General features: G+C 50.3%; 1 protein-coding gene across 4 annotated transcripts in view; it reads right to left on the reverse strand.

Moving 5' to 3' along the window:
- Positions 1 to 25,108, reverse strand: part of IGFBP2 (insulin like growth factor binding protein 2) — a 98,209-nt gene that overhangs the window by 23,292 nt on the left and 49,809 nt on the right. The window contains exon 1 of one of the 4 annotated variants that reach the window (XM_030852597.3): positions 2,134 to 2,630. The exons of 2 other annotated variants lie outside the window; for them this stretch is intronic. In XM_030852597.3, coding sequence (XP_030708457.1) covers positions 2,134 to 2,560 — 427 coding nt within the window. In that variant the 5' untranslated portion in view covers positions 2,561 to 2,630. Of the gene's footprint in view, positions 1 to 1,593; positions 1,729 to 2,133; positions 2,631 to 25,108 lie in introns of those variants that run through there. One more of the 4 variants, XM_060301874.2, reaches the window with a different exon arrangement.

Below are 25,108 nucleotides of genomic sequence, written 5' to 3' on the forward strand. Positions count from 1 at the left end.
TTCCGCCCACCCCCAACCTTGGTGTCCCCTCTTCCCAGTCTGGAGCACAGGAGAAAAATGCGGAAGGCGGCTGTCTGGCCGCTGGGAGCAGGCTGTGGAGGCAGCTGGGGCTGGCTGGCGGAAAGGAGTCCCATAACCAGGCAGAAAATCCACAGTGACATTCTTCCCATGAACTCACCCCATTGTCCCCGAGCTCCCCTGGCGACTCCAGGGAGGAGTGAATGGGAGAATTCCCAGCATCTGTTCCCTTCTGAAGACCCTAACCTGCCTCTGGGGGCTGGGAGGCAGGACAGTTGGTTTTCAGGCAGAGAGTGAGAGGAATGAAGAATGACAAAATGCCCCCAAACAAGTTTTTGGAGGGACACAGCCAGGCTAGGAAGGTTAGGAAGGACATGTGCTACGCACTTGGTTAAAACAGTCAGAATCCAAACGCTTCTATGAACGTGGAGGCCTTTTGAACAAAAGTTCACCCTGCTGAGGGAGATGTTTAGTTTGTCAGAGTTCAGCTCAGAAACCACAGTACCTTCCCGGTGGACCACGGGGTGCTGGGGGGCGAAGGAGGAGGAACGTGGGACTGGGGGGATGGGCACCCACAGTGAAAGGACCTTTGCTGAGTCTTTTCCCTTTTACTATTACTTTCTAAGAGAAGCTGGAGGAAAGGGTTAACTTCGAGGCAGGCTAGGGAGGGAAGCAAGCCGGAGTGAGAAGAAAGGGACTTGAGGGGTTCCGCTCAGAGGAAGCCCTAACTTGCTGTGCACTCAAGGTCAAAATGCGACAAAGAAAAGATTTCAACTCTGACCCCTAATTGTATTCCCAAGGAGAACAGGGAAAAAAAACAATAGCAGGCTGAAGGAAGGGGGGGCGGGGGGTGTCCGGGGCGGGAGGGGGCCAAGGACCGCAGAAGCTGACGAGCAAGCACGAATTTTTCACTTTTTCTTTTCTTTCTTTCCTTCTTTTTCTTTTTCCCTCTAAGTTTGAGAAACTTGCTTTTTAATCAACAGCAGCAGGCAGTGGACACATTTCACCACCGTCTCCAAGAGGAAAGAAAATAATTACAGCTTCCTCCAGACCACTGGGGCAGGAGGCTTTTGTAATTTAAAAAACAAAAGCGACAACAAAACAACAACAACAAAAAAAACCAACACGTGAGAGATCTTTATAGCCTGGTTGTGTCCCCAAAAAAACTTGTTTGGGGGTATGCGAGCTCCGTACGAAGAACCTCAGGGCCCCCATTCTATGGGACAGGAAGAGCTCCCTCAATTAGGATGGGGGCGGGGGGAGGGCAACACCTCGCTCCGGTAAGAGTAGTTGCGCCCCGGCCCAGGCATCCTCCTGCCAGACGCCCGGGGGCCCAGATGCTAAACTGAGCGGCCTGGCTGCCCCCGCCCCGGACCGCAGCCGGCGACCCGGCTTAAGTTACAGTGACTCAACGAATGGGGTCTCTTCCTCGCCTCCCAAACGTCCCTCTCTTATCGTTCCACCCGACATAAAAGCAAGAGCCTTCTTCGTCCTCTCTGAAATAGCAGCGTTCCTTTTTAATTTTCCCCCTAGGCAGCCCACCCTACAAAGTACCAACAAGTCCTTTCTTCTCACCTCACAATCCCAGAAAGAAGGGACCTCAAGGCGCCGCTGCCTTCTCCTAGCGCCCCCTTCTCACTAGAGGTCCCTGGTGTCACCGGTACCCGCCAGCCTCAGCCCCCGGCGGCGTCCTCCACCAGGACCTCTCCAGGAACCTTCGGTCGGCGGTCACCAGCTCAAGCTCCTACTCACACCGATCTGACCGACACCCTCCTCCCCAGGAAATCCCCCCTCCAAAAAAAGAAGTCAGTAGAAGTACATTCCACCGGGCAAGCCTATGGTAACAGGGATGCCTTCTCTCTCCCCATTTTTCCCCACCAAATTAGTAGCCAGGGATCTTCCGCACGCTCGAACTCCAGTTCCCCCCACCCCGGGCCTGACTTTCGGGTCCCCCCTCCCAACAATCGCCCAGAGCCGGTCCAGGACTCCGCTCTTCCTCCGCTAAAACGGTCTCTGAGGTTCCGCCACACATTCCTTCCCTCCAGAAGGGCCGCCAGCCAGGCTCCCCCGCTGCCCTCCAAGTTTCTCCGAACTAGTTGTCCCAACCAGCGTTACCTGCAACCTGCTCGGGGCTGGCGCTGTACTCGGCATCCCCGTGCTTTTCGCAAGTGCCCTCGCCGTGGACCAGCGCCCGCAGGGGCAGCTCGGAGCCCGGGTGGGGATAGCAGCGCAGCCCCTGGCCGCAGCGCGGGGTGTACACGCCGCACCGCTCGCCCTCCAGCCGGGCGCACACGGAGCAGCAGCCGCAGCCCGGCTCCCGGACCAGCTCGCAGGGCACGCGGGCGTCGCCGGCCGGCCCGGCCTCGGCGGCGGGCTGCGCGGCGGGCGGGGGCTTGCAGGCGGCCAGGCTCTCAGACGTGCAGGGCGGGCAGCGGAACAGCACCTCGGCGCGCGCCCCGCGGCCGCCGCCGCCCGCGCCCAGCAGCAGCAGCAGCAGCGGCGGCAGCAACGGCAGCGCGGGGCCGCCCAGTCTCGGCAGCATGTTGGCGGCGGTGAGCGCGACGGCGGCGAGCGAGCGGGCAGGTGGCACGGCCCAGCGAGCGCGGGAGCCGCCTCCTCCGCTTCTTTCTCCTCCCCCGCCGCCGCAGCCGGGTCCTAAAGGGCCCTGCTTCTCCCCGCCCCCTGCCTTCTCCCCTCCCCCTTTTGGAGACCACCCCCTTCCCCCGACACTCCCGCGCGCGGGCCTCTGCGTGCGCGCACGCCCACTCGCCCATCTCCACTTCCTTGCATGCTGCGTGGGTCCCCTACACCCCCTGGCCTCTCTCCCTCCACACCCTTGTACCCCGGGCTCCCTGACTCCTGGAGGATGAGAATAACTTGGGGGTTTGGGTAAGATTGGCGCGGGAGTGGACAAGAGTGGGTGCTTTTGTCTCCTGTTTTCGGTTCAATTCGGAAAGGCTTCGTTTGCGCGCCTCCCATGTGGCCGGCGCTGGACTCACTGCTGGAGGGAATGCAAAGGACGGCAGACATGACCTTCAAGTAGATTTCAGTCCCCTCCCAGCAATTCCCTCCATCCTCGGGTCCCACTGCTGTCATGTTGCTTGGGACAGTGACTTAGGAATCAGGAGGCTGTTCACATCCTCTAGATCAGCCTACCCCGAACAGCCCCTCTTAGGGACCATTTCAGTTTCTCAACCCTGCAAGCATTTGGTAACATATTAGTACCTGAAATGCAATTTCTGGACACTAAGAAACCTCCCTTCCTCTCCGCCTACTCTGCTCCACCTCCCCCCACAAATAGTCCCTTGGGGACCTGGGCCTCCAGCCACAGATCTCGAGGCATTTGCTGCAGGACAGAACACCCTGCTTCAGGGGTCTTACGTCAGATCAGCTTTCCAGGTGTAGGAGAATGTCCTGGGGTAATGTCATTTAGAGCTCTCTCCAATAAATGCAGATGGACAAGAATGGCCTCCCTTCATTGTTCAGATTGATTCTTTGATCCAAGCTGTCCCCAGCTCCAGGAAATTCCAGGCTGGACCCCACTTTAATCATCACCCACCTCCTGTGACCCTAACAAAGCTCCTTGTCAAAGAGACTCTCTTGGAGGGGGTTGGACCATTAATCTACCTCCAGCCCAAGTATAATTTCTCAACACCTCCGTGCCACCCTTCCCCCACCAGGGCTCTCCACTCCAGCTCTTTCTAACTTTAAAACTGAGAGCCATTTGATTCTACTGAATAGCAACTTACCAAGTGGCCACCTGGCCCTGAAGGTGAGCTAGATGCCCCAGGAAGGCAAGTTCCTGATCTTAAGGAGCTAACAATGTTATGGGTGAGAGTTTGGTGAAATGACAAATAACTGGCTGTCAGAGGCTTTGAGGAGGAGAAATATTTAGATGGTAAGGTGATGGGATTGCACGGGGAGGTCAGAGTTGAAATTGAAGCTTGGAATTCTACCAGGGGAAATGCAGGCACAGCAAGGGCATCCTGAGCAGAGGGACCAGCTAAGTCAAGGACCTGGAAATGGGAAAGCGAGGTTAGAGAGAGGAAGTCCACTTTGGCCAGCGGAGGCTTGGGGGCAGGGGGAGGACCGGCAGGAAATCCAGTTGACTTGTGTGGAGAGTTGGCTTCATTTAATTGAGCAGGGGGGTGCAGCATCCTTATTTGGGCAGAGGAGTGAAAGAGACAGAGCTGGACTTCTGGGAATCACTAGAGCTGTGTCTAGAGCAGATCAGACAGAACTAAGAGACAGGCATGAGGAGGCAGCCGGTCACTCCTCCTCTGTGTGCCCTGGCATACTGAGCCAGCTCAGTAACATTTGTTTCTGTTGGTCTCACCCACTAGAGTCTGAGCATCTGCAGAGTAGAGATACTCTAGCGTGATGCTGTCCAATAAAAATCTATTGCAAACCACAAACGTGAGCCACATGGGAAATTTTCAATTTTCTAGTAGTCACTTTAAAATATAGTAAAAAGAAATAGATGAAACCCATTTTAATATATACTTTATTTAACTTAATTTGTTCATATATACTTTGTTTAACTTAATTTGTTCAAAGTATCATTTCAAGGTGTAGTCAACATTAAAAATTATTAGTGAGAGATTTAACACTCCTTTTTTTCATACTAAACCCTGGAGCTCTGAGATGTATTCTATGCTTACCACATTTCGGTTTGAACTAGCCCAAATTCAAACACTCAATAGCCGTATGTGGCAAGTAGCTGCCATATTGGACAGGAAACAGGTCTAAAATATAGTGCCTGGCACCTAGTAGGCACTCAATAAATGTGTTGAATGAATGAATTAGTGAATGAATGAAAAGTACTATCGCTAGAAATACCCCTCACAGGGCACCGATCTCAGTCACCATTGCAATGCCCAGCAGCTGGGGATGAAAGGTAGGAATGAATCATGAATCTACTGAGAGGATACGAGAGGCATTCATTCATTCACTCATTCATTCATTCACTCGTTCATTCATTCGTTCAGAGATGCATTCTCCTTCCATCTCCTTTAAGGTTCTTGATCCTAAGGTTCTTCTCGTAAGCCAAGAACCAAGGAGATGAGCAGGCAAAGTAAGGCTAACTTGCAAATGCAAAGTGCTCAATGAGATTTTTCTTTCTCATGAGTCTGAAGATCCTACACCAATTCTTTTCTCTTCATTCCCTGGTTAAGAGTAACCCTCCTCCCTGTGTACACACATCCACTCACCAACAACAACCCCATCTTTTTCAAGTCCTTTCCTAACCACTCTGAGGTTCATAGTTCTACTCCAGAAAGGCCAGCAGCTGCTGAGGCTTCAATCACAGAACATCCTCAATGGATTGAAGTTTCGGGAAGAGGAGGGGCTTGACCAAGACCACAGGCGGGTTACTGGCTGGCCTGAGACTCCACCGTTTTGTTCATCACTGCAGGCCCAGGGCCTAGAACAGTGCCTGGTACAGAGAGGCTAGATAAATCTTGAATGAACCCAGGTTCTCAGCTTTTAGCCCCCTGCTTTGCCCACCATTCCTGGAGCATACCTTCCTTTACGTTTCTCATGAATTCTTCTGTGATGTCCTTTGGCCTGAGAGCCCTGTCTGTGCCGGGCACTAAGCAGTAAGGACTCGTTGAGAGATGGGGACAGGTTGAAACTGGTTTTCTCCCCTCCCCCTAATCCCTGCTTTTTCCATTTGAAAAGTGTTTCACAGACTCCACCCTCACAAGGTTTACCATAACTAAGTACCACCTGTACTATCATTTACATAATATTTTTTTAATGTAAGTCAATTTGCTTTTTTTTCCTTTTTTACTTAAAGCTATTTTTTTAATTTTATATCACTACCATAAATGGAAAGGCAGTATTGATGGCCACGTATAGATAGCAACAATAAAAATAAACAAAATGAAAACAAAACAACGTTATTGGGCTTCCCTGGTGGCGCAGTGGTTGAGAGTCCGCCTGCCGATGCAGGGGACACTGGTTCGTGCCCCTGTCCAGGAAGATCCCACATGCCGCTGAGCCTGCGCATCCGGAGCCTGTGCTCCGCAACGGGAGAGGCCACAAGGGTGAGAGGTCCGCGTACCGAAAAAAAAAAAAAAAAATCCACCTGCCAATGCAGGGGACACGGGTTTGAGCCCTGGTCTGGGAAGATCCCACATGCCGCAGAGCAACTAAGCCCCTGTGCCACAACTACTGAGCCCACGTGCCACAACCACTGAAGCCCGCGCTCCTAGAGCCCATGCTTCACAAGAGAAGCCACAGCAGTGAGAAGCCTGCACACCGCAATTAAGACCCAACACAGCCAAAAATAAATTAATTAATTTTTTTTTAAAAAAAGAAAGAAACGTTATTCAGTTCAAGTTGGATACTGTTGCTTACTGCAGCCTCTGAAGCTGATATACTCTTCTGGTTAACAAAAGATGAGCCAGAGAAGTTTTGTTGTTGTTTTTTTTTAAATTTTTGTCTGCATTGGGTCTTCACTGCTGCGCGTGGGCTTTCACAAGTTGCAGCGAGCACGGGCTTCTCATTGCAGTGGCCTCTCTTTGCTGCAGAGCATGGGCTCTAGGCACGCGGGCCTCCGTAGTTGTGGCACGTAGGCTCAGTAGTTGTGGCACACGGGCTTAGTTCCTCTGCGGCACGTGGGATCTTCCCAGACCAGGGCTCAAACCTGTGTCCCCTGCATTGACAGGTGGATTCTTAACCACTGTGCCACCAGGGAAGGCCCGAGCCAGAGAAGTATTAAATGCAAGCCAGACCCAAGCTGAAATTTTTCTCCATTAAGTCATCAGGAGATGGAGAAGAGTATTTTTAAAACATTTCATGGAAATGTAACATAGATGCAAAAAAGTACACATATCATAAATTTGAGGAACGTTCACAGATTGGCCAACCCCTGTAACCAGATGAAGAAAGAGAGCATTAACAGAACTCAGAAGACTCCCTTCTGGCTACCTCCCCACCAAGGGTCGCCATTATCCTTACTTCTACTAGCATGGATGAATTTTGCCCGTTTTTGCATTTCCCATGAATGAAAACATACAATACGTAGTCTTTTTGTCTCTGGCTTCTTTCGCTCAACATCAGGCTCGTGAAATTTGTCCATGATCTTGCATGTAGTTGTTCATGCCTTCTCCTGTTGAGGAGTGTGCCACGGTATGACTACACCACAGTTTATTTCTCCATTCTACTGGTGATGGCCATTTGGCTAGTTTCCGCTTTTTGACTCCTATGAACACAGCTGCTTCTAGTCTCCCAGAACATGTCATTTACTGAGTGTGGGCACACAGATCTGTGGCGTCCCTACCTAGACGTGGAATTTCTGGATCATGGAGTATCCCAGTGCTCAGCTTTAGTAGATCTAGCCAGAAAGTTGTGCCAAATAAATGTATGAACCTATACTCCTATCAACAGTTTATGAGGGGACTTCCTTGTGCGCTCCAGAGCCCGCGAGCCACAACTACTGAAGCCCACATGCCACAACTACTGAAGCCCACGTGCCACAACTACTGAAGCCCACAAGTCACAGCTACTGAAGCCCGCGAGCCACAACTACTGAAGCCCGCGAGCCACAAGTACTGAAGCCCGCGTGCCACAACTACTGAAGCCAACGAGCCACAACTAGTGAAGCCCACACGCCTAGAGCCTGTGCTCCACAACAAGAGAAGCCACCGCAATGAGAAGCCCATGCACCACAGTGAAGAGTAGCCCCCACTTGCCGCAACTAGAGAAAGCCCGCACACGGCAACGAAGACCCAATGCACCCAATAAATAAATAAATAAATAAATAAATTTTTTTATTGGAAAAAAAACGGTTTATGAGGGCTCCACTTGCTCCCCATCCTCACCAACACTTGGCATTTTCCGTCATATCTCAATGTACCCGTTCTGGCGGTACATAGTTGTATCTGATTGTGGTTTTATTTTGGAGTCCCCTGATGACTAAAGAAGCTGAGCATCTTTTTAGTGATAGAATAGGAGGAATTTTCAAAAGGAATTGTGTCATATAATGTGATGTAATGTCATGCCCATGTATCATAATTAAACATCTTGAGTAGCACCTAAAATCATCTTGCGTGCATGGGTTGCCACTTTTTTTTATTAGGGAGGTTTTAGTCTTAGCTGCTGTTTCAGCAGGAAGGGAAGAGAGAAAAGGTAGGAGTACTCCTTGAGCAGAGGAAGTGTCCTCTACCCTCTATCCATACCCCTGGGAGTTGCCTCAGAGCAGCGTCAGCCACCTCCTCTCTGGTACGGCCTGAAACAAACGAAACAGGCAAGAGGACCTCTGGCTTTTTTGATCCAATGGCTGGAAACTCGACCAAGCAATATGAAAACTGAAGAATGTGCTCTGAGAGGCCAAGGCTGCATGCTTTATGATGATTTCCCAGATGAGCCTCAGGTACCAGGGCAACAACTTGATCGGATCACCATCATCATCTTTGTCTTCAGAATGTCTTTACCAAATCCCTCTCCCCAGATGCTCGCTTAGGCTTTTGTGTAGCCCTGTCCTTTAGAAGTTACTGTATCAGGTTGGATGACTCTAAAGCGACCGAATGGAGAGGACACAAAGGAAAAGAATCAGATGAGAACATGAGCATTGGAGGCTGGTGGAGGAATTCAGAGAAAGGGCTCTGCAGCCAGGCTGTCTGCATTCGTGTCCAATTCCTCCCCTCCCTGGCTCCGTCATTTGGGGCAAGTTACTTCCCCTCTCTGAGCCTCAGTTTCCTCATCTCTAATAAGGAGGTGATAATAATTGTACCTGTTTCAGAGAACTGCTGCAAGGAGTGAATGAAATAATCAAGGTGAAGTCCTTAGCACTCTGCCTCTCATGCAGCCCTCGACAACAGATAGTTGTGCTACTATTACTACCTGCCGCTCATGAGGCTGAGAGTTCCCCAGTATGAGGTCAGAAAAGTGCCAAGTCCCTTCCACTAACACAGCCGGGAAGATGGCTGCAGGGGGAGGAATTCACCGGGCTTAACGGGAAGGGGTGGGGGGTGGTTCCCCGGTGTATAGTGAGGTGGGAGGGGTTAACCGGAGGCACAGAGCTTCCAGGAAGTGCACTGGAGAAAAACAAGGAAGAAAGAGAAGAAGACATCAGAGCATAGATGCCTTAGAGACCTGGAAGAAGGCATAGATCCAGAACCTTCTCCCTCTTGTAAGAAGGAGGCCCAGCAGATCTGCATGGCCAAAGCAACAGGTGATGACGTGCAATGACAAGAAGAAAAGAACAAAACGAAGAGCAGTAAATCTGTGCAAATACTTTGCCAGGTGTTCCTTCATTTCATTCTCATAAATGTCATAGGAAGCCCAGAGAGGCTGTGACCTATGTATGTTCACCCAAAGAGTATATAATAGAGCCAGATGTCAAACCCTTACCTCCCCACAACCCCAGGGGAGTCAAGAAACCAGAACTCAATTGAAAATCAGCTTCTGACTTCAAGGTGTGTGGCCCCAGTTGCCCCCTCTGCCCCTCATGGCCCATGATGCCTTTGTCCTGGACTGGTTACCTCTCACTGTGGAACGAACCATCCCAAAGCTTAAGTCTTAAAACAACTATGTGTATGATCAGCCATGGTTCTGTGGATTGGCCGGGCTCAGCTGGGTCATTGTCACATGGGCTCTTCCATGTGGATGTAGTAGACAGGGTCTGGGACTTGGGTCTGCCTGACTGAGCTGGGCATCCAACAGCGTTACTCACCGTCCTGGACAGTAGTTGAGCCGGATGGTCAACACCCTTCCTATGTCTTCTCCACATGGTCTGGGCTTCTCAGAGCAAACTCAAGAGTGGCTCAGTTTCAAGGGGGAGGGTCCCAAGGGCACGTGTTTCAAGAGGCCAGATGGAAGTTGCGAGGCATCGTAACATCCAGCAGTCCCACAGTATTACTTCCCCCGCCTTCTACTGGTCAAACAGTCACGGGGCCAGCCCTTCTTCAAGGAGGGTGAGAAGCGGCATGTGGGACAGAAGATGTCGTTCCGGCCCCCTCTGGAAAGCATGATGGACAGCCTCCGCCCCTTCTCACTGATGAGAACATCTGTACGTAAGCCAGGCTCTTACTCCAGTATCCTCTGCTTCTCAGACTCTCGGTCATTCCCTGGGGAGTGAGGGGCACTTCTGCTCTCCAGAGACAGGCTGATAGGGATAAAATGAATCAATGTCTTTCCTTCCACTGGGTTACCCACTCTATCCCAGCCTCCCAGGCTCACAGTTTTACAAAGAGCACAGCAGAGCTCCAAGCCTAAGGTAGAGGTGCTACCCATTAAACCATTCACAATATTTTCCTCCTTTTTGGGGAGGTCGTTGAGGTCAAGGTGTTGTGGAAATCCCTGATGGGTTTGGGACCTTGAGCCCCATTGCATATGAAGGAAGAGTGTTGAGCAGAGCACCCCTCAGCCTTCAAATCAGTGTTCAGGAAACTTTTTTAGTAAGAAAAAAACCCAACAACAACCACAAAACCCCTCGGTAAATATTTTAGGCGTGGCGGGCTTCATATGGTCTCTGTCACAACTACTCAACTCTGCCATCCCATCCCCAAAGCAGCCAAGGATGACATTCAAACAAACAAGTATGGCTGTGCTATGTTCCAATTACATTTTATTTACAAGAACAGATGGAAGCCAGAATGGGCCTGAGGTCTACAAGATGCTGACCCCTGCGCTAGGGCCTCCTTGATTCTAGAGAACAGGCTTTCAAAGGCTGTCAGGACCAGGAGATAATACAGACCCTAGAGTATTACTTCCCAGTCTGCCTCCAACTGACCGCCCATTGGAACATGCCTACATGGGAGCAGCAGGATGCCTGCTGGAAAGTCCCCTCTCCAGTGGTCCCCACTCCTTCCCAGAATCCCACAGTGAGGTGTCTGAGTCCCCAGCATCACCAGAAGACAATCTCAGTCCGGCACCTGGTCAGGGCCCGGCAGACCCGCCCTCCCCCCCACACACACCCCCCACAGTCATCTAGGACAAGCCTCAGAGCCGGACAGGGCACTCCCCGAGACTTCTTGGAGGAGGCAGGCGGGACAGGCGGCACCAGGAGGCAAGGCAGATGCCACAGACCCGATCGAGAGAGAACTGGCTTCCCTGAAAAGGTTTCAAGCAGGGTGCAGCATCTGTGAAAATTTTTTTTTTTTTTTTTTTTTTTTGCGGTACGTGGGCCTCTCACCGCTGTGGCCTCTCCCGTTGCGGAGCACAGGCTCAGCAGCCATGGCTCACGGGCCCAGCCGCTGCGCAGCATGTGGGATCTTCCCGGACCGGGGCACGAACCCGTGTCCCCCGCATCGGCAGGCGGACTCTCAACCACTGCGCCACCAGGGAAGCCCCATCTGTGAAAAATTTGAGCGGGGCTGCTGCCTCTATTAGATGGGCCTGCCCCCCTCCTATGGGCTGCAGCTTTTCTTTCGAGGAACAAGAATACATCTGTTTGGCGATACTCTATCTGGAATCGTTAAATAAACCTTTCAGGCCCTGGCAAACAACAGCCCATCTTATTCCGATGGGGGAGCTCCTGAAACACAGCAGACTTCTTAATCCTAAATCTGTCTGCAGGCCTCCCCTCTCCTCCCAGCAAATCCCTGCCGCCCCTACTCTCTGGCCCTCCGCTGGGAGAAAGATTGCTCACCCTTGCCTCCTTTGGCCCCTCTCAATGCGAACAGATTCTTGGCTTTGAGTCTTCACGTTTACTTTTAGTATTGTTGGACTTGCTTTTCCTCTCCCTCCCCGACTCTTCCCAGGGGGTCTCTCTCCCTCGCTTGCTCAGTGGATCGCAGTCACACAATCCTGTCTGAGCAAACTTGCTCAGGGCCTCACAATTATCTCATCTTCCCATTACCCCCACCCTCACCCCCTTGGGGCCACTGAGAACCAGGCAGAGCTAAACAAATAAAGGACGGGAGGGACCCAGCCAGCTTTTCCAAGGCCCTGGCCATGGGGAATTGCAGGCTCAGAGGCTCAGGCTCAGCTTGCCTTCTGCTCCCCAAGGGCACCAGCCGTCCCCATCATCACACACACACAAACTGAGCCCCTCCTACAGCTGAAACCCAAGTCCACCGCAAAGGCGTGTTGCAATGCGGGCTAAGGGATCTGTGTGTCCAGCTGAGCACACAGAGCTCACCCCGCCCCCCAGTCCTCTCCAGCTTCTCACACTGTCGCACACACTTCGTTGCCCTAACTCCCCTTTCCAGGAAATCTGTTGCCTCCGCGGGGAGTGAGGGAAAGCATGAAGTTGCTGTGGGCACGTTTGGGCTCTTACAAAATTGCTGCCGGGTGGTGGTGACACATGGGTTCGAACGTGCCCTTCTGCCCGCCCTCCACCTTCCCGCCCGGAGAGGACTGTACGGACCTGGTTTCTCCTTTGCTCTGTAATTAAAGCACAGCCTCTCCCCTCCAATCAGAAGCCGGCTGGTGAGAGGGCCACTGCTCAGCTGAGGTTGAGGGGGAAGGGAGGGAGATTTGAGTAGGGGAGGAAATGATGAAATCAGGCAGTCGGGAAACTAAGCCATTGAGGGGGTTGGAGGTAGCAAAGAATCATTCTCCAGGGGAAGAGGAGGACCCTCAATTCAGAGACTCTATACAGGCCAGCATGAGGATGCGGAAAGTTTCCTGGGGGACAAAGCCTCTCTTCTAATATGATTCTTGCTAATATGATTCTCGCTTCACTCCTGGTAGAGCACCTTCCTGAAGGCAAGGCCAATCCCATCTGACCCCATCCACTGCGCCGAACACCACCGTTCAGGAGTGGAGCTCTGTCCCAGCTATCCTAAGATCTGTGTTTTTGTGTCTTGCATCTGTCTCCTCCATCTCCCCGTGACACTGAGAGCTCTGTGAGGGCAGAGGCTGGCCTTCTCTGATTCCTGGGCAGTCCTCTCCTCCCACTACACACCCCTTCTATCTGGCTTTGCCCACAGTAGACGGAGATCATCCCATCCTCTCTACACGCCGACATGTGGGCAGCCTCAGCGAGTCCTCTTTGCATAAATGGAAGAACTGCAGCCTGAAGAAACGGAGCTCCTCCTCATTCAGGGTCATTGGACCGATCCATGGTTTCACTCCCCAAGCACCGGTCCCTTCACTTGGCACTCCTATCTCCTCGTCCTGGCTGTGGACAGGCAGTAAAACTCCACTGACAGGACCACTGCGGACAAAACTGAGACTAAACAGTGTTTCCCAAACATCAGTCCTTTGGGAACCTGCTTCTCATTTTTGCCCCATCTTTGAACAACCCCGATTATTATGTCTTTAATATTTATCTTTAAATCAACTCACTTATTTTTACATAAATAAAATACTGCAAGTAATAATATTTCTGAAAACACAGGTTTCATATGCTACTTTTCCTTTACACATGAAAACAAAACACAGAACTTAAAATATGTTCCTCGACATACACCTAAAACCAGCTTGTGTACCATACATTGGTACAAAATGTAGAAGGTATTTTAACCTTTGGGCCAGGTTAAGTATTTTAGGCAAGCCTCTGAGGTTCAGTTCCCTCCTCTATAAAATGGGAGTGAAAATGCCTTACTCTGCCTTCACGAGGGCGTCAATACCTCACGAAGGACAGTGGGCAGTATAAAAAGCTATCGAGTAGGAAGGGAATTTTCAATAGAAGCCACAGGCAGGAGAATGTCCCAAAATTTAATAAACATGGGAATTTTTTAAAGTATAAGTTGCTAAAAGAAGATAGAGAGTGCTGTACAAACTCAAAAGAACAGGAGCCCTGCACCAGATCCTGTGAAGGATACACAACAGAAATAGTAGAGAAATGTACAGGCTATTAAAAGAAATAATACACTCCCACACGAAAAACACAAATAAAAGAGCCTATTGAGAATTATAACCCTGATTAGGATCTGTTGAGCCACGAATGTGGAGCAAGGGGACGACGAGCCTCTGGATGGCTCGTGGTGAGCCCCACAGCCTAAACAGTGGGCTGGGAGGGCTTCCTGGAGGTGGTGTTAGAAATCAGAGCTCTGGCTCCTTGGTTGTGAGGGTGGAAGCCTTTTTCCCTCCCCCAACATCTCAACTCCACATCCCCCTCGGCTTTCTGCTATGGACAGCAGGTGCGTGTTGGAAACTACTTTTCTGGGAGCTGGTGGTTGTTGGCAGGACATCAGGGCCATCAGAGGCAGCAGTGCTGTCTCCCAGTGCTCAGCACCCTCTGTGGCTGAGTCCCCTCCACAACCCCCCACGCACTCCCTCACCCACAGCCTCCCGAGTGCACCTGGGAGGAAATCTTTCTGGCTGCTGCCTCCAAGGAAACTTGTCTTCCTCACTTTCTGTAGTGTTTCTCTCTCCTCTATGCAACTGTCAGAGCGCAACTATTTCTATCTCCTCTGCTGTTGTTCCTCTCTGCTACCCTGTAGCTTATCTTGGCATTGGTCTCTTTCTGCATTCCCTGCCTCTTTACCCCATCCTCGTTATCTTCATTAATATCATTTTCAGCCCCACGTCCACCCCCAGCAGGAGGTCTCTTTTTATGACCCAGCCCTTTATTCTATAGAAAAGAGGCCCCGGGACTTCCCTGGTGGTGCAGTGGTTAAGAATCGCCTGCCAATGCAGGGGACACGGGTTCGAGCCCTGGTCCGTGAAGATCCCACATGCCGCGGAGCAACTAAGCCCGTGCACCACAACTACCGAGCCTGCACTCTGGAGCCCGCGAGCCACAACAACTGAGCCCACGTGCCACAACTACTGAAGCCCGTGTGCCTAGAGCCCGCGCTCTGCAACAAGAGAAGCCACTGCAATGAGAAGCCCGCGCACCTCAAGGAAGAGTAGCCCCCGCTCGCCGCATGTAGAGAAAGTCCACGCTCAGCAACGAAGACCCAATGCAGCCAAGAATAAATAAATAAATTTTTAAGAAAAGAAAAGAGGCCCCGGGGACGCTGCTCTATTGTAATGATTATCAGTGGCCGTGGGACTCAAAGGTATGGTAGTCTGGGATTTGGGCGGAAGGGAAGGTTTAGAGTCACAGTTAATCCCCTGCCACCATTACACACACACACACACACACACACACACACACACACACACACACACACACACCCCGGAGCTGCAGTGTGGCATTGGGCATGTTGCCAATACTATCCAAATTGTGGCTCCTGCCCAAGAGCCGGAATGAAAAATCAATAGTTATTTCCATCCACATCTTTACCAAATAGTGAACAACCCGGAGACTCAGCCAAATGACCTCAGTTCCTGCTTTGGGCCCAGAATTCTGGTCTCTGGACCCTCAGTGTATAAAGGGGCGTTTGAGTTGTAACACCAAGGACTTCATAGCTTGAAACAACCAGGACAAGCACACCTACTTTAGAGGCGGTTCTATGGGGTCCCAGTGCCAGTTCTGCCCTGTCACACACCTGATGACTACAAGTCACCAAACTGCTGGAGCCTCAGTTTCCTCATCTGCAAAATGGAGTAAGCACACCTAGCTCGCGGGGCTTCTGTAAGGATCGAGTGGAATCACTCATGACGGCCTCTGGCAGGATGTCTGGTCCAAAGAACAGGTCCAACCGAATGTCTGCTGAACCTGAGTGGGGTCTTAACTGTGAGTGTCTTGCTTCTCGGAACAATCCCCTGACCGTGAAAACTTTGATCCAGAACACGGGATGCCTGGTAACCTTCAAGGCCACCTGTGTGCACCTGAGCCCCCTCCCTCCTCCCCTGCTGGCTGTAACGATTCTGAAGGCTCCACCCGCCAGAGCAGCCCCCTCTGGAGACCTTCACCTTGCAGGTGTGCCATCTGCTGCTGCCTGTCTACCCTGCCTGGTCCTAGCCATTTGGAACAGGACCTTCTCTCTGGAGGAAAATATTATTGTTTTTTTGGCCACTTGTTTGATCCTCCAGAGTCAATATTTGCAGAGATAAGCACAGTGTCCTGTAGCAGTGCAGTTGTTTATGACTCTGTCACCATCCCATTAGATTCCAGTCCCTTCTGGGCCACAGTGGGAGGCGAGGGTACATTTCAACAGCAGTGGGTCCCAAACTGCCTTGGCCAGGACATGGAAGAGGGGCTGGGGTCAGGCCGACCCCGACTTTCTCCACTAGATTATGAGGTCCCGGACTGGTCTTTTCTATCAAAATGAGATTTTCTGTTTTCACTTCATATAAAAATGCCTGGTGAGATTTTCCACCCAGACTGGAGAGCTTATTTCAAAGGATTTGACTTAAAATATAGGCTGTGAGGGGTATGCAAAATTTCCTTTGAAGTGGCCTGGAGGGAAGAGCACCCCCGAGGGCTGGGTGGGCAGCCGTTGTCTCTCGCAGCTACACATGAGATGCCACGGAAGGCCCGGATGACATCTGATTAGGACAGACACGCTACACATATTAAGCCATTGGGGACACAGAAGGCAAGCATGGTTTCAAACAAAGCCCCAGAGCAAAAGGCATGAGGCCGTGCAAAGTTACAATTGAACTGTTTCTCAGGTGGACAACTCTATATAATTATAAGAGAGTAGAAGCAGGGATTGATTAACCATGGTTAATGGTTTTCTGGAGAGACATGAGGAAGGCTGGCTAGCTAATAATAGTAATAACAACAGCAGTAGGAGGGAGGAGAAAGGAGGGGGGCAGGGGAGGGGGAGGGGAGGGGAGGCGTAGCTGGGTGGTCTGTTCTATACCAGTCTCTTAGCAAAGTGACTTACAAAAATAATCTCATTTAATTATCTTATTTAATTCTCACAACAACCCCACAAAGCTGTTCTTATCATCCCCACTTTTCACATAAGTAAAGTGAGACTCTGAGAGGTTAAAGTGATCTGTGCGAGGTCATACAGCTTGCAGAAAGCAGGTACCAGATGAGATTTGTTGACCTTGATCAAGGAACCTCCCAAAGATCCATTTTCGATAAACTCATCCTGTGTACGGAAGACAGCTGGCCCTATTATCCTGCCTTAGCCATTGCCTTGATCATTCTTCTTTCTTCCCTTTGAGACAATGGGATCCTTTGAATCCTTGGCCTGAACCCATGCTAGGCTCCAGGACAAGTTGGTCAAATGAGTCAAGATGTCTTTCTTAGCCACCCAGGGATCTGAGATTGACTTAAACCTGCCCTAAAGCACTTGCAAAGTTTGGAGACATGCGGGAATTTGGGAGCACCCGCTATGTACCAGGCACGGTCTTCGTTGTTTGGGATAAACCAGTGAACAAAGCAGACCACCCTTCCTGCCCTGGCAGAGCTCACCTGGGGAGGGAGCACAGGAGTTACTGGCAGACACAGTAGGGGATTTCTCCTTACGGCCTTCCTTTTAAGAAAGCTTGACTCAGCTCCAGTCTGCTCTCCACACTGCAGCCAGAGGGGATTCTGTTCCAAACACAATACGAGCAACTCAAATCCCTGCTCAGAAAGTGGTCTCCTGGGGGCTTCCCTGGTGGCGCAGTGGTTGGGAGTCCGCCTGCCGATGCAGAGGACGTGGGTTCGTGCCCCGGTCCGGGAAGATCCCACATGCCGCAGAGCGGCTGGGCCCGTGAGCCATGGCCACTGAGCCTGCGCGTCCGGAGCCTGTGCTCCGCAACGGGAGAGACCACAGCAGTGAGAGGCCCGCATACCGCAAAAAAAAAAAAAAAAAAAAAAAGTGGTCTCCTTTCACTCTTAGGAGAAAGACCCCCAAAAGCCTTAGACGGGCCGTCAAGGCCCTACATGGGGTCTCCACACATCTCCTGCCTCACTGCCCACTGAGGACCCTCCCTCTCTAACCGGTGCTTCCAGGCCCTTCCCTTTTTACCAGCCAGCAACTCCTTCAACTGTCTCCTCAGTCACCTCAGCCTCATGGAAGGCCTGCTCCCCCTGGTCAAACCCCTCCTTACAGACTCCCTGAGTACCCTGGACCTCTCTGTGGTGCTTCCCAGCATTACAGCTTCACACTGAGTCCGATAAGTATCTGATGACTGTCTGTCCCCACACTGGACTGTAAGCTCCTTGCGCACAGGACTGACAGTTGCACTCACCACCGTGTGCCCGGAACCTAGCCAGGGCCTGGTCCAACACAGTCTGCTGAATGAACGACCATTCCCTGCACCCCACCCTCCTAATCGTCTTCTCATCTGATCGGTGCAAACCTCCCTTTCCTAAAATGTGAACAGGCAGGGGGTCAAGAGCTGAGGGCAGGGCGCCCATGACACTTCAACCTCTAATTGGGATCTGAGGTCTCAGAGTATAGGTGCATATATTAGGACAAAGACAGAATGTTTGACCTCAGACATTCCAGGTCATATGGTCACGGCACCTGTGATGGAAAACAGACGCCACTGTAATGTGAAATCCTGGAGAAAGAACAGGGTGAAATGAGTCACCAGCCAAGCTTTATCTCTAGAAAAACGCTGAGCAGGAACCCTCCAGCCTCACGAAGCTTGGAGTCACACACCCGAGAGCTCTGTTCCGTATCACTGACTCACCTTTCATTGGGAAAGGGCAGGCCTGGGCCGCAACAGTTGCCTTCTAACTGGAGAAATAAGAGGCATCCCTTCACTTATTCATGCAGTTATCATGCATTGATTAGGGATATAAAAATAGACTAGACCCATGCAGTTCTTGTCCTCAAAGTTCTGCCACACAAACAGCGCAGGCAAGCAGGCTTTGTGGGACGACGGGTGAGGGCAATGGGACAGGCACCCACTTATCAGGGGAAGGGCTTCATGGAGGTGTTGAGGCTCAGGAATTGAGTCTAGAGACAGATAAGAATTGGGTTAAAAAAAAAAAAGGGCTTCCCCGGTGGCTCAGTGGTTGCGAGTCCGCCTGCCGATGCAGGGGACACGGGTTCATGCCCCGGTCTGGAAAGATCCCACATGCCGCGGAGCGGCTGGGCCCGGGAGCCATGGCCACTGGGCCTGCGCATCCGGAGCCTGTGCTCCACAACGGGAGAGGCCACAACAGTGAGAGGCCCGTGTACCGCAAAAAAAAAAAAAAGAATTGGGTTGGGCTGCAAAGGGCTTTCCAAGCCACTGGAATGGCACAGACAAAGGCATGGAGGTAGAGACAAAGGCTTGGGGTGTGGTGGGAACTGCTAGTGGTTTGGTATTGCTGGGAAGTCAAGGGTAAGACTGGAAATGGTGAGAACGGAGCTGGTGCAGGAAGGACGGACTGGGTCTTGGAGCAACTTTTAAGTCCTATGAAGAATCTTGAAACCTTTCGTGTCCAAATAAAGAAGCAGCATTGAGGGCTTTAAGCAGGAGAGTAAGATGGACAAAACTGCATTTTAGGTAGATCCCAATGTGGGGAGAAAGGGTTTGAAGGGGACCACAGAGAGGGAGAGAAGCCAGTCAGAAAGCTGTGGCTGTGTCGATAGAGAAGAGACAAGAGCATAGTCTCTTTTAAATTGTACTTACTTATTTATTTATTTAGGCTGTGCCGGATCTTCGTTGCGGCACTTGGGATCTTTTAGTTGTGGCATGTGGACTCTTAGTTGCAGCATGCATGTGGGATCTAGTTCCCCGACCAGGGATCGAAAGCTGGCCCCCTGCATTGGGAGTGCAGAGTCTTACCCACTGGACCGCCAGGGAAGTCCCAAGAGCATAGTCTTGAGTCGTAGGGGAGGCATGGGGGGAGGGGTTCAAGAAAGGTTAGGAATCTATACTCAGAAGAACTAGGGTATAATAGAAACGATAACCACACTTTCCAGTTCCTGAGTTCTTTCTACATGTTCGCCACTCTGGAGAGCTTTTTGTACATTTTGTAAGTTTTAATACTTGTCCAAGTAGGTAGAGAACTCGGGATGAATAAAGGCTTGGAGGCTCCTGGACCTGTGCAGACAGTAATGCCAACTGAACTGAGATTAGAGGAGAGGAATGAAGTAGGAGCTGGAGTACAGAGTAGAAATGAAAAAGAGCAGGTCCCAGTGATTAGTTAAGAGGAGAATTTTATTGGGGACTTTGGAAGAGAATAAGTTTGGACAAAAGTTTGCAAAGTCAAATGTTTCTGTGTACCAGAAAGCTAATGTAAGTAAGTTAAATAGGCAAAAGGCCAGACAGTCTGGAGTGGTGAGGACTGCAGCAAAGGGAGAGCCCACGTACTATCGAAAGAGGTCAACTGCTGCACAGCTCCAAATGCTGGTGGCCTTGCAGGAAGGAAGGTTCAAGGTAGCCAAACTGGCTGATTATCAAAGTGAAACCAGTTCTCCAGACTTTTGTGTGAATTCTCCCAATCTGAAAATATTGGTGATTAATTTAAAATTTGTAAAGGAAAAAAAAAACATTGTACAAAGCACCCCAACCTGCCTATAAGCTGGACGTGAGTCTGGGGTTGGCGATGTGAGCACTCTGGTGTTGACCACTTCATCTGGCAGTTCAGGGTCCCAGAGGCTTGCCAGCTTCCTGACAAAAGACCAAATGCCATTTGGAGAAGGAGAGGTCACATGTGGTAATGTCTCCTCCTCAACAAGTGCCGGGATCTGCACAGACATCCCTTCCTGGGGTGAGTAAGATCTGTTGCACTGTGAACAGGGATTGTCGGACATCGAGAACATCTTCAAGTTTCTAGAAGCTCAAGCAGCAAAGGTACATGCTTAGCACTTGTCAGGTAGGTGTGAGTGGGCTGCACTGCCTGTTGGAAATATGCCACCGTCTCCCGTTCATGTTTCCTGGGTCCATCCTCTGCTGTCCTTGCAGAGTTCCCATTTCAGTTCCTATTCTGTGATTCAGGTCTTATGACCCTTTCACTCTCCTCTTGATCCCTTCTCTTGGGACCCCAGTAGCTGTCCCTGGCTTCCTGCTCCACCCTGCCCTCCCTAACCATCCTCAGCTGTGAACCCACTGCTCTGGTCTGACCCGACAACCCAGGGGTCATTGTGTTGTCCTGTGATTTAAGACAGTGGGTCGGGCTGGAAACGTTTCCAAGTCTAGGGAGAGAACTTGAATCAGTAATCACTATAACAGCAAACAAAGAGTGGGAATAGAGCTACGTCCTCAGACAGCTCCAGAAAGAGGGTCGGTGGAGAGTGATCTTGGTGGTTGAATCAACTCTAGTCAAGAAGCCTCCAAGAATTAGGAACGGCTAGCACATGTGCCCCTCACTCTGTGCCAGGCAGTCTTGGGTGCTCCTACGCTGAACTCGGGGAATTTGAATTCTCCCAACTATCCCATGAGGTAGGAGCCATTTTTATCCCCACTTCACAGAGGAGAAACTGAGATCCTGGGAGAGAGGTTAAGTCACGTGCCTTAGGATGCGTCGCCTCTTTCCCATCCCAGACTCAGAGCCAGAGTCTGTGCTCTTAAACAGCGCTTCTCAAATTACCTCTAAGGGAAGACCAGTCCCCCCCCCCCCAATTCATCACAGACCTACTCCTGTAAAACACAATAATAAACGAATTACTAGAAAAACGATCATGCGCTTGGACGGTGCGGCAAGGCAAATTGCTCTAAAAGTTTCTGGATGCTTCAGTTTCTACACCTACCACGTCGAGATGCAGAGCAGTACTGGGCCACATGGGCTGAGGAATGCTAATCCACTTCCTATACCCTCGCTCATCCGCTGAGGATGCGAAGGAATGAGTGGGGCGCAAAAAAAAAAAAAAAATCACTTGTCTGGATTCCAAAGGCTGAGCTGTTAACCTCAGCGCTCACTCCAGCACTAGGGATGCAAGAGAGCCTCTCACCCCGTGTTCCTGGTTTGGGTGACTTAGGGCGGTGTGCCCCGCATTGTCCAGGGGTGAGGTTAGTTAGCTCCAAAGGGCCCTTCCAAAACCACAACGCTGGGATTCCGTCTCCTTCTGCAACAGGCCAGCTCAGCAGAAATGTTTGCAGGGCCAGCTGTTTTTGCTCCCGCATTCATTAATAAAAGTAGTGAATGCAGCCAGGGCCACCCTTTTCTTTCCTTTGTCATGTCCTGAAAGGGGGCAGGGAGGGAACAGGAGAGGCTGCAGACGCAGGGGACGTGCCAGACGTGCAACAGGAAGGGCTCGGAGATGAGGACTGAGAGGAAGGAAGGCAGGTGGGCGGATGGGGGACGGGCGGCGGGGCGGGGGGAGGGGCCGTGTGACAAAGGCGGAGAGACACGTGGAACCAGTTTCCCCAGGCAATGGGGTAGGGGTGCACCTGAGGACTGAAGAACACCTGGCAGTTTCTGGAACAGAGGAGGATTAAGAGCTGCTGAGAAAAATGGGGCTGGTGATAGAGCAGGGCTGGGTGGGATGGGGGGGCCTCCGAGGAACCGCTCATCTTACTGGGGACCTTCTTTTGATCCCTTTAGTCCTGGGGAGTGGATATTTCTCAGTCCATCAGTAGGCGGGGAGTGGGGGCGGGGCACACTCTGGGTATTTTATTCAGACTTTAAAGCAGGAAATTGGTTACAGAGGTGGTAGAAAGCTTCCCTGGGCTAGCGGGAGCATCAGTTGAAGGAGCAAAGATTCTCCAGCCAGAGCTCCCGCACGGAATACAAGACGCTGCTGAAGCTGAATTTCAGAGAAATAAATAACTTTGGGTATAAGAAGTTTAGTATATAATGTGTTAAATGCCACAGAATTGTACACGTTAAAATGGCAAATTCTATGTTATGTGTATTTTACCATAATAAAAATTGAATATAAAATGTTATTCCATTTATCTGAAACTCAAATTTCACCAGTGCCCTGCAGCTTATTAAATCTGGCCACCCTAGTCCCAGCAGGAGCTAAGACAATGCCAGGGGGCTTCCCACATGGAGCTGGGGCCACAGAGGAGAAACAGCTGCTGCTGCTGGTGGAAGAGAGAGACAGGAAGTAGAGGGAAAGGAGGAAAAATGATCTGGCCAGTGACCCCCAGTTCCTCCCTCCCAGCAGCCAAAGCGCCTTAGCAGCCCAAGGGCAAAGGAGTCTCAGAAATTCAAGAGCTGGGAAAGCTCTTAGCAAACTTGCAATTGTTTTAGCTGACCCAGGAAGGCCACCCAGTGACCACAGTTTTAATTTATCTGTGTCAATCAAAATAATAACAATGACAATGACGATGATGCAAGAGGCTGCAAATAAGAAAAGAACTTATTCGTGGTTTTAAAAATTGCAATTTGGAAGACACAGACCTGGGTAATTGCAAAAGAGTTCTGGGAAGAGAAAGAGTCAGGAGCTTATAGAGACAAAAAGCCGCAAGGTCCTTACTTACGAGTTGCCTGGCGAGAACCGTGATCGACTCTGACTCGAGTCAGGAAATATTTGTCCTTAAGGACTCATGAGCTGTTTTAGGGTGAGGGTCCAATAACTAGACAGGCTGTAGTGAGTTTCTGGCGGATGTTTTGGATGACTTAACATCAGATCAAAAGGTCAGATTCCATCCAGGCTGAGACATGCATAAGTCACACTTCCTTAATGGCCTCCCAGATCCATTTTAGAGCGCTCTCTTAGCAATACTAACTCCATTTTGATTTTCCTTTCACATTTCTCCCTTTTGGTTGAAATCTTTCCCTAGAAAGCATCAATGATCAACCACTTGGGTTTTGGGCATCAGTATGAACTCTGTCAGCACTGGGAAGGCTCGTTCCCAAGAGAGCTGTGTTCCAAGGAGCGGGGAGAGAGGGGGTTTGTGGGAGAGATCTGCTTATAGAGAGTTTACAGCCATATTTGAGCAACGAGGAGCTATCCACGAAGAGAGTCTCAGGCAGTGTTCAAAATAGGCATGGATCTCCATCAGGAGGAATCTTATAGGAGGGAGCAGTCACCTCCACATGTCAAGCTATCGTTATTTCTCTGGCGGGTGTCATAGCACAGTGGTGAAACACACAAGGCCTAAACAGTTTAACAACAACAAAGAGAGAACGATTAGAACAATGATTAGTACAACTAATTGCAATTTGGACGGCACTAAGCCAACAGACCAGAGGGGAGCCAGCTGAAGGAGATTTCTAGATGTCAAGGTTGAAGCATCTTTTGGCATTTGAGATGTCTTTGATGACGTCATCGAGTGTTTAGGTAAAGGGCAGTTTTAGTTCTCAATGACTCCAAATTAAAATGATGGGAGAAAAACTGGAAACGTTAGTTTGGAGAGTCGTAGATACTGGAAGAAATGAGAATTTAGGATCTAATCCAGTTTACAGGTAAATACCAAACCCCCAAAGAAAATGAAAGGCACTAGACCCTAATGTCCATGAAGGCATGACATTGAAACAATTTTTCTCTCTAAAAATCACCCTATTTACATCAAATATAGTCAAATTAAGACTGATTTGTTTGCAAAATAAGTATGGTTTCAATAAATGTGGCCTGATTATTTACATAAATGTAACAAGAATAGCAATTGCTCTTATAGGCTCTTTTAAATTTACTTTGCTGGAGTTTTTCATAAAAATATCAGATTGAACTTTTAAAGGCCTCTTGGGGCCAGGAAAGCGAAATCAAAGGACTTACCACCAGATTTCATCTGCAAGACCTATGGATTTATGTGAATTCCTCGCTTCTTGAGGTCCCCAACATATCTTGAGGTTCCTGCACGGGGCAGGAAGTGCCCTTCCTTACTCCCTGGTAAGGCTGCTGGGAACCTTGTAAGTAAGGTACCGGGCTGTTTTTCCATAGGTCTTCATTGGCTCCATAAAATCAATCTTAGCTCTTTAAAGCTTCTGGTGATATCTGAGCCTATGCATGTTTCTCTCAGACATTCCAGTCAAAATCTTGGTAACATAACCAAAGTTTCCAATTGTGTCTTGTTATAAGGAAAACAGATTCTAACTGAATTTACACAAATTACTATATTGCCATCAAAATAAGAATACTCACTAAGAGTTTCCAAATTCTGGAGGACTCAGGTAGGGAGAAAAAGATAAATGTTTCATCTTTATTTACAAAGGTACGGGGCTTCCCTGGTGGCGCAGTGGTTGGGAGTCCGCCTGCCGATGCAGGGGACACGGGTTCGTGCCCCGGTCCGGGAGGATCCCACATGCTGCTGGAGCGGTGAGCCATGGCCGTTGGGCCTAAGCGTCCAGAGCCTGTGCTCCCGGGCAGGGAGAGGCCGCGACGGTGAGAGGCCCGCATACCACAAAAAAACCCAAAACTCATTTACTTAATTAAATTCATTCCAATCTTAGCCAGTCCTGACCACAAATAAAATTCCTTTCCAAAGATTCCTTTTTTTTTTCCCATAAACCTTCTACAACTTTCTATATCCATTTTAGTTTGCCCCTTGTTCTCGTTCCCATTTAGAAATAGACAGATTTAGGACAAAA

Source organism: Globicephala melas, chromosome 7 (assembly GCF_963455315.2).
Source record: "Globicephala melas chromosome 7, mGloMel1.2, whole genome shotgun sequence".
NCBI lineage: Eukaryota > Metazoa > Chordata > Mammalia > Artiodactyla > Delphinidae > Globicephala > Globicephala melas.